The sequence below is a fragment of the Dendrobates tinctorius genome, unplaced genomic scaffold (assembly GCF_039654945.1).
Source record: "Dendrobates tinctorius isolate UK_male_01 unplaced genomic scaffold, ASM3965494v1 ptg000097l, whole genome shotgun sequence".
Classification (NCBI taxonomy): domain Eukaryota; kingdom Metazoa; phylum Chordata; class Amphibia; order Anura; family Dendrobatidae; genus Dendrobates; species Dendrobates tinctorius.
Genome location: NW_027361765.1, coordinates 14,040,310 through 14,054,108, shown reverse-complemented (window position 1 = coordinate 14,054,108; position 13,799 = coordinate 14,040,310). Strand labels below are relative to the sequence as shown.

General features: G+C 45.0%; 1 protein-coding gene across 5 annotated transcripts in view; it reads right to left on the bottom strand.

Moving 5' to 3' along the window:
* Positions 1–13,799, bottom strand: part of APBA2 (amyloid beta precursor protein binding family A member 2) — a 791,677-nt gene that overhangs the window by 112,812 nt on the left and 665,066 nt on the right. For 4 of the 5 annotated variants that reach the window (XM_073586914.1, XM_073586913.1, XM_073586916.1 and 1 more), the window contains one exon: positions 8,420–8,539. The exons of the other annotated variant lie outside the window; for it this stretch is intronic. In XM_073586914.1, coding sequence (XP_073443015.1) covers positions 8,420–8,539 — 120 coding nt within the window. The remainder of the gene's footprint in view (positions 1–8,419; positions 8,540–13,799) is intronic. 5 annotated transcript variants of the gene reach the window in all.

Sequence of the window (13,799 nt, the reverse complement as noted above, 5' to 3'; positions counted from 1 at the left end):
CTGGCAGCTGCGAATGGAGTGATCGTGCGACTGCGCTCTGTGGACGAGCATTCGTATCTGGAGGAGGAGGGTCGAATGCCTACAGCCAACTGTTTTCTATACCGTGGGCTAGGCAGCACTGTCCCACCGCCGCTATACCCTGTGGACCCTGCATCCACCACATTAACCCAGTGCGGAGTGATGGACACGTAACGGCCCTGGCCATGCCTACTGGACCATGCATCTGTTGTGAGGTGCACCTTTCCACTCACTGATTGCTTGAGTGCATGGACAATGCGGTCTTTCACATGCACGTGGAGGGCTGGGATGGCTTTTCGCGAAAAGAAGTGCCGACTGGGTAGGTTATAACGTGGTACTGCATAGGCCATGAGCTCGCGGAAAGCTTTGCTTTCAACCAACAGGTAGGGCATCATCTCTAGCGAGATTAGTTTGGCAATGTGGGCGTTCAAAGCCAGTGTACGCAGATGAGAGGATGAGTACTTTCTTGTCCTACTCAGAGTCTCTGGTAGGATGAGCTTGACTTGAGAGCTGCATATGGTGGAACTAGCCGTGGACATGGCGGACTGAGAGAGGGTTGGTGATGGTGATGGTGTTGGTGGTATTGCTGATGGCCTAGATTCAGTCTTTCGTAGCAATAACATTGTGATTCCATGACTGCTTTGCCATTGCGACGTCACCTCAACATTTGCTGCTGGTGGTGTGCTAACCGATGGGCTTTCAGTGGGGGAAGCGATGTAGCGTTGCTGACTACCTTCATTCGGAGCAGGTGCACATGTGGTGCGTGAGGTTTGGTAGTCCGTCCACGCTTGCAAGTGCATGGTGGTTAAATGACAAAGCATGCAAATGGTATTCAAATTTCTTAGATTTTTCCCTCAGCTAAAGGTCTTTGCGCACTTCTTACAGATAACTTTTGCCTGATCATTAGGATTTTGTTTAAAAAAGTGCCACACTGCACTGTTCCTACTATGGAAGAAATTTTGAGACCTTGCACGTTGTGCTAATTTGTCTGTCTGGCCAAGCTGTCCTGCAACTCTTTTGGCTTTTGTAACACGTTTTTGGACTGCTACGGTCATGCCAGATAACAGCTGTTGCGATGTCGTTGCCTGCTGCGGATCCTCCTTCTCCTCTTCTACGTTATTGGCAGTGGCACCCTCTTCCCCCAATGGATGCCAATCTGGGTCAACAACTGGGTCATCCATCATCTCCTCTTCAATTTCATGTGCACCTTCCTCTGTGTCACCGTGTAAGGTGGTATAGTATGTGGGAAGGGGCACCTGAGTTTCATCAGGGTCTGATTCTGCCTCAGAACACTGTGAGGACAATGTAGTGCTCTGAGTGAATGTACCAACAGAAAAATCTAGCAGTGGCTGTGCATCAGTGCACTCTATGTCAGATTCATCTTGGACTGGGGAATTCATGATTTGAAAGGCTAACCCAGCCATGGTATGTGAAAAGAGCTCCATGGAGTAATCGGTAGTGTGGCATGCCACATCCTTCACTTTTGGTAGGGGTGAAGGACACAAGGAAAAGTGTTGTTCCTGACCAGGAGCCTCCACTGACGACTCAATGCTTTTATTTTTTGAAACTTCAGAAGAGGAGGCGAGAGAGCTGGAGGCTGTGTCAGCAATGTAAGCCAAAACTTGTTCCTGAAGCTCTGGGAGTGGTTTACCTACTCCCAGAAAAGCGAGCCTTCGAGGCCTTGTGGAGCCAGACGATGACGCAGGCTCAACACCTCCTGCCTTAGGTGCTATTGTGCTTTTGCCACTACCAACAGATGCAACACCACCACCACCACCATCGGGACCAGCTGGCAACCCCCGCCCACTTCCATGGCGTCTTCCACCATACTTCCTCATTTTTGTGAAAATGTACCCAAAATACCACCAGCTATATGGTACTGTAAAACAAGGTAGAAGGTGTATCTACTATTGGTGAGAATTTGAATCTCACTATAGATTTGAGGATGCAGAACTATTGTCTCAGGCCCAGGAGAGATTACACCTCAATGTAACAGGCTGAAATTGGATGGTGTATGACAAGGTGGAGGGTGTCTATAGGATTGGTGAGAATTTGAATCTCACTATAGATTTGAGGACACAGAACTATTGTCTCAGGCCCAGGAGAGATTAGACCTCAATGCAACACGCTGAAATTGGATGGTGTATGACAAGGTGGAGGGTGTCTATAGGATTGGTGAGAATTTGAATCTCACTATAGATTTGAGGACGCTGAACTATTGTCTCAGGTCCAGGAGAGATTACACCTCAATGTAACAGGCTGAAATTGGATGGTGTATGACAAGGTGGAGGGTGTCTATAGGATTGGTGAGATTTTGAATCTCACTATAGATTTGAGGATGCTGAACTATTGTCTCAGGCCCAGTAAAGATTACACCTCAATGTAACAGGCTGAAATTGGATGGTGTATGACAAGGTGGAGGGTGTCTATAGGATTGGTGAGAATTTGAATCTCACTATAGATTTGAGGACGCTGAACTATTGTCTCAGGCTCAGTAGAGATTACACCTCAATGTAACAGGCTGAAATTGGATGGTGTATGACAAGGTGGAGGGTGTCTATAGGATTGGTGAGAATTTGAATCTCACTATAGATTTGAGGACGCAGAACTATTGTCTCAGGTCCAGGAGAGATTACACCTCAATGTAACAGACTGAAATTGGATAGTGTATGACAAGGTGGAGGGTGTCATAATCCAGCGTGGATCTGACAGTTTAAATGGATAAGTGAACTTTTTTTCCTTTGGCTAGGTGCCAAAGTGATGTGATTGCCCCGGTGGCCATTAGAATTATTACACGTGGTGTCGTTCATTCTGAGTTGCCCCGGTGGTGGTGAGCGGTAGTGCACTTTAGTTTCTTTGGTTTAGTGTTCACTTAACTACAAATCAGGTGTTAGGCTCTATAAAAGGGAGCCAGGTGTGTTCAATCACTGTTGGTGATATTGTGTGTTGGTCATTTGGGAAGCAAGCCTGGGTGATGAAGGAGCTGAACATGAGTCCTGCGCAGCCCAGCCAGAGGGGATGAGTGGCAGCTGTGTGGTCTGCAAGAAGGGCTGGCATGGCGTGGTGGAGCAGTTTATGCTGTCAGCAGGAGGTGCTTGCATGGCTTGGTGGAGTGGCGACGATGGTGAGAGTTGCTTTTTGGGCAGGAGCTGAACTCATCTTTGGGACTCTGTTACTGGACTTCTGCAATTGGTGGTGGACTCTGCTCCAAGACTGCACTATGGTGAAGGATCCAGTTATGGTGATGGATCCGGGTGGAGGATAAGATGCACACAGGTGGTGGGCTCTGCTGCTTGGAGCGTACGCAACAAAGCAAAGCTAAGTGGTGTTTCCCCTGTATTGTCATTTTCCCTCATGTGTGTTTAGTGCAGTGGTGGGATTAGTTTCCGCACCGACCAATTCCCTAGTGAGGGTTTAGGTTCTGGGCGAGCTAGGGGTTTTAGGTTCCTGTGCATCGCCCGGTGCGGAACCGGCATAGGGAACGTTAGGAGTGCAGGGACACTGGCTCAGGGGAGTACAGGAAGTCTCCACTTCCCTATTCCCTATTGCAGGGCCCACCATTGTTAATGTTACCCAGGTTCTCCTTTATTATTTAAATTCGCCTTCCTGGAGGCGGGGTTTCCAGACTACTTTATATATATATACGTGTAATACCTAAATTCACCAGTTGGAGGCGGTGTATCCAGCTGCACGTCTTATTATTTAAATTCGCCCAACTGGAGGCGGTGTATCCAGAGTCACGCGTGTCATGGGTTCGCCTTGCGGTACTCGCTGCGTCCAGACACACGTGACCGTGACAGAGGGTGTCTATAGGATTGGTGAGAATTTGAATCTCACTATAGATTTGAGGACGCTGAACTATTGTCTCAGGCCCAGGAGAGATTACATCTCAATGTAACAGACTGAAATTGGATGGTGTATGACAAGGTGGAGGGTATCTATAGGATTGGTGAGAATTTGGATCTCACTAGAGTTTTGAGGACGCTGAACTATTGTTTCGGGCCCAGGAGAGATTACACCTCAATGTAAAAGGCTGAAATTGGATGGTGTATGACAAGGTGGAGGGTGTCTATAGGATTGGTGAGATTTTGGATCTCACTAGAGATTTGAGGACGCTGACAATGATGTACTCAGTCCAAGTATGGACGCAGGCAACCTAATAAGCAGCACTGCTGCACACACAAAAGGGTGGAAAAATGAACGTTTGGTAACTGTGCAGAAAAGAGGAAGAAAAGTATTTTTGCTTTTAAAAAAGCAGTTTGCACATCAGTGTGTAAACAGCAATGCAGCTATCAGGGAGCCTTATAAGGCAGCCTAATAACCAACAGAGCTGATGCACAAAAAATATAGCCTCCCCTGTCACTGCACACAAACTGTTGTGTTGTAAGTGGAAATCGCTAACAGCAGAAGCAGTTTTTTTGGTTCTTCTTCCCTGCCTAACGCTCTCCCTTATTCAGAATCAGCAGCTGCAACCTCTCCCTAATGCTAAGATCGGCAGAAGTAAGATGGCGGTTGGTGTGCACGCCCTTTTATAGCCCCTGTGACGCCACACAAAGCCAGCCAATCAATTGCATGTCCTTCTCAAACATGGTGGTGACCGATGCCCATGTCATCGCGCTGCCCACAGTGTGCGTCCTCCATCATTGGCTGAAAAAGGGCGCTGGAAGCATCATTTGAAACGCGACTTTGGCACTCTGGTCGCCGACCTCGTGGCCGACCTCATGCTATGGTCGGGTTTCGTTTCATGAAACCCCGCTTCAACAAAAGTCGCCGACTTTTGAATATGACCGACCCGTTTAGCTCAACTCTAGTTACTATGATAGTAGGGGGTCTGATGGAGATATCCAAGCTTGTCACTACAGAGTTCCATTGAAACTCAGCCTGTGACCAGGCTTCAAAGGAGACCATGATTTTTTTCCTATATACAGCAATGCAATACTATCGCTATGTATGGAAACACCAACAAGAGAAACTGCAAGCTTGTTATAAATCATGATATACATTTTATTAAATATACAAGCACATGAATAAATCTAAAATCAAGCAAAGGAATGAGACAACACAGGTAATGACTGGGGGACACATACCAAGGATAATAAGTAATAATACTGAAGAAGAATAATAATGATAATAATAAATATTGGTACCAAAACAAGAGAAAAAACAAATGAAATATATTCTTTGTTGGTAGGTGACCCTCAGTCATTACATGTGTTGTCTCATTCTTTTACTTGATTCTTTTAATAAAATTTATATCATGATTTTAAACAGGCTTGCATTCTCTCTTGTTGGTGTTTCTGTTATATGAATGCATATTAGCTTTTACATATGGATTGTTAGTATAGGTGTTTTTATTTTTAGTATCGCTCTATATAGTTTAACCCATCAAACGATCGCAGGTTCAAGTCCTCTAAGGAGACTAATAAATACAATACAAAGCAAAACAATCAATAATAAAAAAACATAAATTTTCAAATAACCCCTTTCTCTCCCATTAAAATAAAGATAATAAAAAAATAAAGTAGACGTATGTGGTACCGCTGCATACCATAAACACTAAAATTGAGGTTTTTTTGGTGGACGTAATACTGTAGAAAATGTCATATCTATCCAAAATAGTATCACTAAAAACCTCTTGCTCCACAAAAAAATAAGCCCTCACATAGCTCTATCGACCTAAAAAGCGAAAGCGTTACGGGTTTTTATCACAGACAGAAAAATAGATATAGATAGATAGATATGGGATAGATAGATAGATAGATAGATAGATAGATAGATAGATAGATAGATAGATATGGGATAGATAGATAGATAGATAGATAGATAGATAGATAGATAGATAGATAGACAGTCACTATAGAAACTAGATGATGTGATCTTCTATCACTCTAAGTTCTTGTAGATTAGTTATTTTTCCAGTAGATGGCACCAAACAGCAAACATGCCAGAAAATTGGATTTCTATAACGCAACAGCTGTAGTTCTTTCTATACAAGCAGATAGAACAGCATGGCATTTTGTATTTCTCAGTATAATAGATATAACATAGCAACCATTCTAATTACAGTAGTCACCAGTCAGGACGCAATGTTGGCACAGAGCTACTGTATAGTCAGTTTTTTTTCTCTTGTGAGGTGACTAGCTTAAACTTAAATATGTTTTCACCTTCCTCTGAATCACTTAAAGGAAATTGTCATCTTTTAGAATTTTCCAGTCCTCCTTGGGCACAGTTTGTTATTAAAAAAATATTGTGCTTTACTCAAAGCAGCAGAGCTCACTCATTGGCTATCACACAAACATGCCGTCAGGTCATATATGGGGGGCAGCAGCTGGACCCAAAAACAGTGAGGTAACACAAGGATTGTTTTTTTTTTTTTAACAAACTGCGCCCGTGGACATGAATTTTCAAGTATACAACCTCATTAAAGCGAATCTGTCAGCAGCTTTTTGCTATCTCATCTGAGAGCAGCTTAATGTAAGAAAAGAGACCCTGATTCCAATGATGTATCACTTAGTTTACTGGGTGCAGCAGTTGTGATACAATCATAGTTCTTAGATGCAAAATGTAAGTATAGTGGAATGTGGATATTATCCGCGCGGCTGAATAAAGCATTAATCCAGATATGATATACATGTGGACATTTCCTGATGAAGAAGTAACTTATACTGTGAAATGTGTAGAATAAACCTCCAACTTTAATGTAATCATGTCTGGATTATTGCTGTATTCAGCAGCGCGGAAAATATCCACATTCCACTATACTCTGGTTCTGATATGGTCACTTGCTGACCCGTGGATCTGCTGCAGATGATGTCCCCCATGCTATATTTCTCGTTTTACTCAAAGGATCAAATCAGTTTAGTATAATCTGATGACAGACTTTCAATATATATCGGATAAGATCCCATTTGCGCTGATTTCTCCTACAGCTTCAATGTTAGAAGCAAAATGTAGCAGAGCTCAGAAAGCTGTCTCCACCCACATCAGGCTCCCTATGTACATTGCATATAGACAGTGAGCTGCTTATCCCAGGAGGGGGTGTGGTTGAATAACTGCTGACTTGTGCACCAGCTCTGACAGTGATAAACACCTTCAGTATAGGTAAACAACAGCACACAGCTTAATAAATGACATCGCTAAGATCTGTGTTTCAGCCCCTATCTACTGCTGTTTCCAGATTACACAGCAAAAACTGCTGACAAATTCCCTTTAAGGCTAAAATGGTTTGGGACTTTTTAATATATGTTTTTTTCTTCTTCAATTGTCTGGATATAAGTTACACATTGCACTTAATGAAAACTTAGTATACTCCCTCTAGTGGCTGCTGCAAATAAGAAGTATGGTGTCTTTTAAATGGAATCTGTCAGCATGATCCACCCCTCAAATTGTTTATACAATCATGTTGAAGGAAAATAATATCATTCACACTTTTACTTATGCAATTTGTTGCTCCCTGACTGAAAAAAAGTCACAGTTTTTATTAATATGCAAATGAGGCTTAAGTGCTTTGGGTGAGTCTAAGCACTTCCCAGACTACTTCTTACCACACTATTCCCTTCCCAGCTCCACCTTCCTCTGCTTGACTGGCAGCTCACCACACTAGCTCTGGACAAATCAGTGAGTGGTTAGTCAAACAAAAGAGAGTGAGTCATGGAGGCAGAGGATTAGAAAGCGTTATTTAGTCTGATGAATTAGATTGCAGATGAATTAAAACAGCAATTTTTGAGTGCAGGAGTAACAGATTGCAAAAGTAAGGTGTAGATGACATTATCTTTTAGAGAGCAACATGAGTTTGAGGATGTGAATTGTGTTGACAGATTCCCTTTAAAGATTACATGCCGAGTCAAGTTAGGAAGAATATTGCTTTTACACAATATACATTAAGATGATATATAGTGATGAGCGAGTATACTCGTTGCTCGGCTGTCCTCCGAGTATTTTGGCGTGCTCGGAGATTTAGATTTCGCCGTCTCATCTGCATGATTTACGGCTGCTAGACAGGCTGAATACATGTGAGGAATGCCTGTTTGTTAGGGAACTCCTCACATGTATTCAGGCTGTCTAGCAGCCGTAAATCATGCAGCTGAGACGACGAAATCTAAATCTCTGAGCACGCCAAAATACTCGGAGATCACCCGAGCAGCGAGTATACTCGCTCATCACTAATGATATAGCTTCCAAATGTGCATTAGTACATGATTAGCTCTCATGTCAAGTGTAATGTCTGCGTCTGCATTTAGCTCTGTTTTCAGCCAAAATCAAATGAACTGCTTGACTGGGTAAGGGGAAGAAAAGGAAAATAACAAAACAGTAAAAAAGAAAAAACACATGATGCTACAACTAAATCCAACAAGTTGTATTCAGACATCAGTGTAGGGAAACGATTGTGAATTCCACTTACAATTCCATTCTGCACACTGAACCCCAACTGGTATTTCAGGTCAGGTCTCTTGATGAGGACGGTGGTGACAGGAGGACAGCTTACAATATTTAGCTTCAGTTGTGTTTGATTCTTAAGGCCCTGTAAGACATGACCATCGTCAGCTGCCATCAGTCATATGTAATATTTTTTACAAAGATACTGGAAAAACTTTCCCAAATCAGCACGACACTAGTAGTCATGTGCCGTCCACAGAAAAGAGCGTTAGAAAAACCGTTGCTCTGTCGATGTGACATTAGAAGAAACTGCTGAATCGCCGTTGTAAAAAAAAAAAGTCACGGATAATTCTTTTAATGGCCTACACTTAGGATAGGTCATCAATATCAGATCATGGAGGTCTGACACCTGGAATCACCACCAAGCATCTGGAGTTACGCAGCTCTATTCAATGTGTAGCAGCAACTGCTGAGTACTGAAGCTTAGCTCCTACAGGAGCTTAAAAAAGCTTACCCGTGGGGGTGACAGGTGTCGGACCCTCATTAATCTGATATTTATGACCATTCCTAAGGAAAGGGCATCAATATTTTGTTATCAAATAACCCATTTAACTTTGCACACTGCACATGATACTCTTTATACATCTTGCTGCCTATCCTACTGTACTACATCAGAAATGTAATATTAGCAGTTTAACATCACTACTTTGATCATATCACTGTACAGTAACTAACAGAATAATATGCAGTTTTTTATATAACAATGAAAAGTCATTTTAAAAATGAAAGAATCGGCATAAAACAGCTACATGAAATATGAAATAGTCGTTGAAGGTTAAACGCTCATGTTTCTCACTAATATTATGTATCAGGCTGCAGAGAGCATGTTATCAGTGCTATCATCTTCCATCGTTGTACTTTCTGCTTCATTCAAAGAGCAGACAAGGTCAAGGGAATGGTACAGCATGATATATTACTTTTGTCAATTTGGAATAAATGGAAACAAATATAGTTTATACACTGCTAAAAAAAAATAACGGGAACACAAACAACACAATGTAACTCCAAGTCATTCACACTTCTGTGAAATCAACCTGTCCAGTTATGAAGACTCACTGATTGTGAATCAGTGTCCCCTGCTGTTGTGCAAGTGGAACAGACAACAGGTAGAAATTATAGGTAATTAGCAAAACAACCCTTATAAAGGAGTGGTTCTGCAGGTGGTGACCACAGACCATTTTTGTTCTCGTCCTTTTTGGCTGTTGTTTAGGTCCCTTTTGCATTTTGCCATTGCTCTCACCCCTAGAGGTACAGTACCATGAGGCGGTGTCTACTGTACAACTAACAGAAGTTGTTCATGTAGTGTAGCTCATCCAGGAGGGCAACAAACCAGCAGCAGGACTGCTACCTCCTCCTTTGTGCAAGGAGGAACAGGAGAAGCAGTGCCAGAGCCCTGCAAAATGACCTCTAGCAGGTCGCTAACATCCATGTGTCTGCTCAAACTGTCAGAAACAGACTCCATGAGGGTGGTATGAGGGCACAACGTGCAGGGCATTGGTATTTGCCAGAGAACACCAAGATTGGCAGATTTGACACTGGAGCCCTGTGCTCATCATGGATGAAAGCAGGTTCACACTGAGCACATGTGACAGATTTGACAGTCTGGAGATACCATGGAGAACATTCTGCTAACTGCAACATCCTCCAGCATGACCAGTTTGCCAGTCCGTCAGTAATGATGTGGGGAGGCATTTCTTTGGAGCTCCTCAGACTCATTGTGAGATCATATGCAGGTGCAATGGGCACTGTGTTCCTTCTGATGCATGACAATGTGCCTCTTGTGGCTGAAATGTGTCAGCAGTAGAGATGAGCGACTTTTCCATTTTTTGGGTCGAGTCGGGTGTCATGAAACCCGACTTTCTAAAAAGTCGGGTCGAACGAAATCGGCCAACTATAGGGAAAAGTCTGGGTCCGACTGAAACACGAAACCCAATGCAAGTCAATGGGTAAGAAAAGTCAGCAGGGAGTGGAGGACAGGAAACACACCTACAGTACCCATTTCAATGCCAACGATATCAATTCTTATTACTTAAGCTTGGCAACCTTAATTTACTTTATAATAATAGTTACGCAATGAAAACTGGGGGTTATTTGGCTAAAGTTGTGGGGGGGTAGGGCTGATGCCAGGTTTTCGTGTGCCCTGGGCCAAAGAGTGTCAGTGCGCCCTTTTAACACATACCTGTTACGGTCCATTTTTGGAGCCGTGACAGAATGTGGATTCTTATAGAAACCTTTTTCCTTTTTCCCCGGTGGCCGCTGGGGTTTACTACAACTGTAGTTGTTTTGGTGCTGGTTTTGCCCCCGGTGGCCGCCGGGGTTACTGCACGTTTGAATTAACCAACAGGTGATGACTACTCCCCCCTCCTTCCTATAAAAGGTCGTCATGTGCAGTAAATCACTGTTGGTAATATTGTTCATTTGTTATCCAACCGTGGTGAAGACTGGACCTACCTGGTGGAGAGGGGGTTCAGCTTATCTAGAGCAGTGGAGTTGCTGCTGGATGCTGATCGGATCCTTACTCTGCTGTTTGGAGCATTTGCAGCAAAGCTAAATTTTGGGTTTTAGTTGCTTTAACCCTGTGGTGTCTGTTTTATTTTCCTTTGTGAGTTATTGGGTGCAGTTCACTTTATTCCCTGTCTCACCTCCTGGGGAGGGGGTTGGTGGTTTAGCTCAGGGCTAAACAGGAGATAGGGACAGGTTGGGGACTTGGGCCTCACTACCTTCAAGTGTACCCCCAAGTTAAGGAGAGTCAGGGCATCCCCTTAGCCTGAGGGGCAGTTCAGGGGCCCAGGTTCCACGTCTCCTGCTTTGTCCCAACTGCCCCGTGACATTATTACCAACCAACCCATTTTTTCCTGGTGAGCCATGGCCCTAATGCAGACCTGTCTACATTTGCTGCAGACCCTCACTGAGGAGCGTGGGGTGCTGCATGGTGTGGTGGAGCAGCAGCTGCAGCAGTGGGAGGGGTACGGGGCCTCAGCTCAGATGCAGGCTCAACCAGAGCCCAAGTTATCTCTCCCAGACAGGTTTTCTGGAGGGAGAGAGAATTTTTGTTTTTTTTCAGGAGGCCTGCAAGCTACACTTCAGGCTTCGCCCTCGTTCATTAGGGAGTGAGGTACAGTGGGTGGGACTCAATATAGCCCTCCTTGAAGGTGATCTCCTATCCTGGGCCTTCTCCCTGCCGGCCGATTCACCATCTCTATGGTCGGTGGACGAGTTTTTTGAGGCTTTGGTGAATATACCCCCTGGGATCCTTGCTGAGGAGGAGGACTCACAGGTGCAGGTGGATGAGCCCAGGCAGGTAGGAGGAGTTGGTTCCCCAGCGGTGTTGCATGTGGATCGTCATGATGTGGGGGCATGTTTTAGCTGTGGACAGACTGGTCATGTTTTCAGGGTCTGCCCAGCGTGCGCCAAATCTTCTGTACCATCTAAGGAGCCGCGCCCCCCTGGTCGTGTGGAGGGGGGCGACCAGGGAGTGTATATTTCCTCCATTTTGCCCTCTCAGTATACTATGTCAGCAGAGGTGGTTGGCGGGGTACCTGAGGGCATACCGTTGTTTGTGGACAGTGGAGCAGGAGTCAATCTGGTGGATGCTCACTTTGTCCAGACACATGGCCTGAAGTGTAGGACGCTGGCCAAACCTCTAAGCGTCCAGGCCATTGACTCTGTCCCATTGAGCCAGGAGAGGTTGATCCAAGTCATAGAAAATATACATCTGCGCATAGGGACTCAGCATGAAGAGTCCCTGTCATGCTACGTCTTGGGGGAAATGCCATTACCTATCGTTTTAGGCCTCCCTTGGCTAGAAAAACCCAACCCGGTCTTAGATTGGCGGTCTAGGGAAGTAGTCAGCTGGGATCAGTCATGTGAGGGCTGCTACCCAGGGGCTACTGTCTCTGCCGTCTTTCTACAACCATCCCCTTCTTTTCCAGTGGGGGCAGCAGAGGTGCTGCCAGGGAATAGGGGCAAGTCTCTACCCTCACCACATGCTAACCCTGGGTGTCGGAGTCCTCGTAGGAGGAGGGGTCGGAGGAGATTGGTCACTCCTTCTGAGCATTGTGGGGGTGTGAGTATGACGACACCGGGGGACGCCTCTGTTGTCAGTCCTTTGAAGAGTTCACCATTTTGTGGCAAACGCTTGACTGGTAATAAACGTTCAGGTCCAGACCTGTGTGTGAACGAGTATGTATGGGTGGCCACCAAAAACATCCAGTGGAAGTGTGTTACTGGGGTCTAGAGTTCTTGGGTGATCGGGCCATATCGGGTGTCGGCCATCCTCGGCCAGGAGACTTACCAGCTGGAGTTAACCCCAATTATGCCCATACAAAACTGGTTCCCCAGGTAGGCGCTCTGGAGATTTGTGGTGCCTCCAGAGCATACATTGCCATTTCCATCTGCCCACGTTTTCCATAAACCTGCAAGTCAGGTGGTCGCTGAGGTGAACTCTGGTGGACCTAGGCGTCCGCCCCGTAGGTGTTTTTCAGGTGAGGTGCAGTGTTGAGGGTCCAGAGGCCCCTCATTGAAGGAGAGGTACTGTCACGGTCCATTTTTGGAGCCGTGGCAGGATGTGGATTCTTATAGAAACCTTTTTCCTTTTTCCCCCGGTGGCCGCTGGGGTTTACTACAACTGTAGTTGTTTTGGTGCTGGTTTTGCCCCCAGTGGCCACCGGGGTTACTACACGTTTGAATTAACCAACAGGCGATGACTACTCCCCCCTCCTTCCTATAAAAGGTCGTCATGTGCAGTAAATCACTGTTGGTAATATTGTTCATTTGTTATCCAACCGTGGTGAAGACTGGACCTACCTGGTGGAGAGGGGGTTCAGCTTATCTGGAGCAGTGGAGTAGCTGCTGGATGCTGATCGGATCCTTACTCTGTTGCTTGGAGCATTTGCAGCAGAGCAAAGCTAAGTTTTGGGTTTTAGTTGCTTTAACCCCGTGGTGTCTGTTCTATTTTCCTTTGTGAGTTATTGGGTGCATTTCACTTTATTCCCTGTCTCACCTCCTGGGGAGGGGGTTGGTGGTTTAGCTCAGGGCTAAACAGGAGATAGGGACAGGTCAGGGACTTGGGCCTCACTACCTTCAAGTGTACCCCCAAGTTAAGGAGAGTCAGGGCACACCCCTTAGCCTGAGAGGCAGTTCAGGGGCCAAGGTTCCACGTCTCCTGCTTTGTCCCAACTGCCCCGTGACAATACCACAATTCATAATGGTCCGATACGGCACAGAAATATAGGTATAGTAAAATGAAAAATACTTCACTGCTTACATGACATGACTGATATCTATTTTAAATTCTACAATACCTCAAAAACCGGACAGTATATTACTCCATACAGTATTATGGC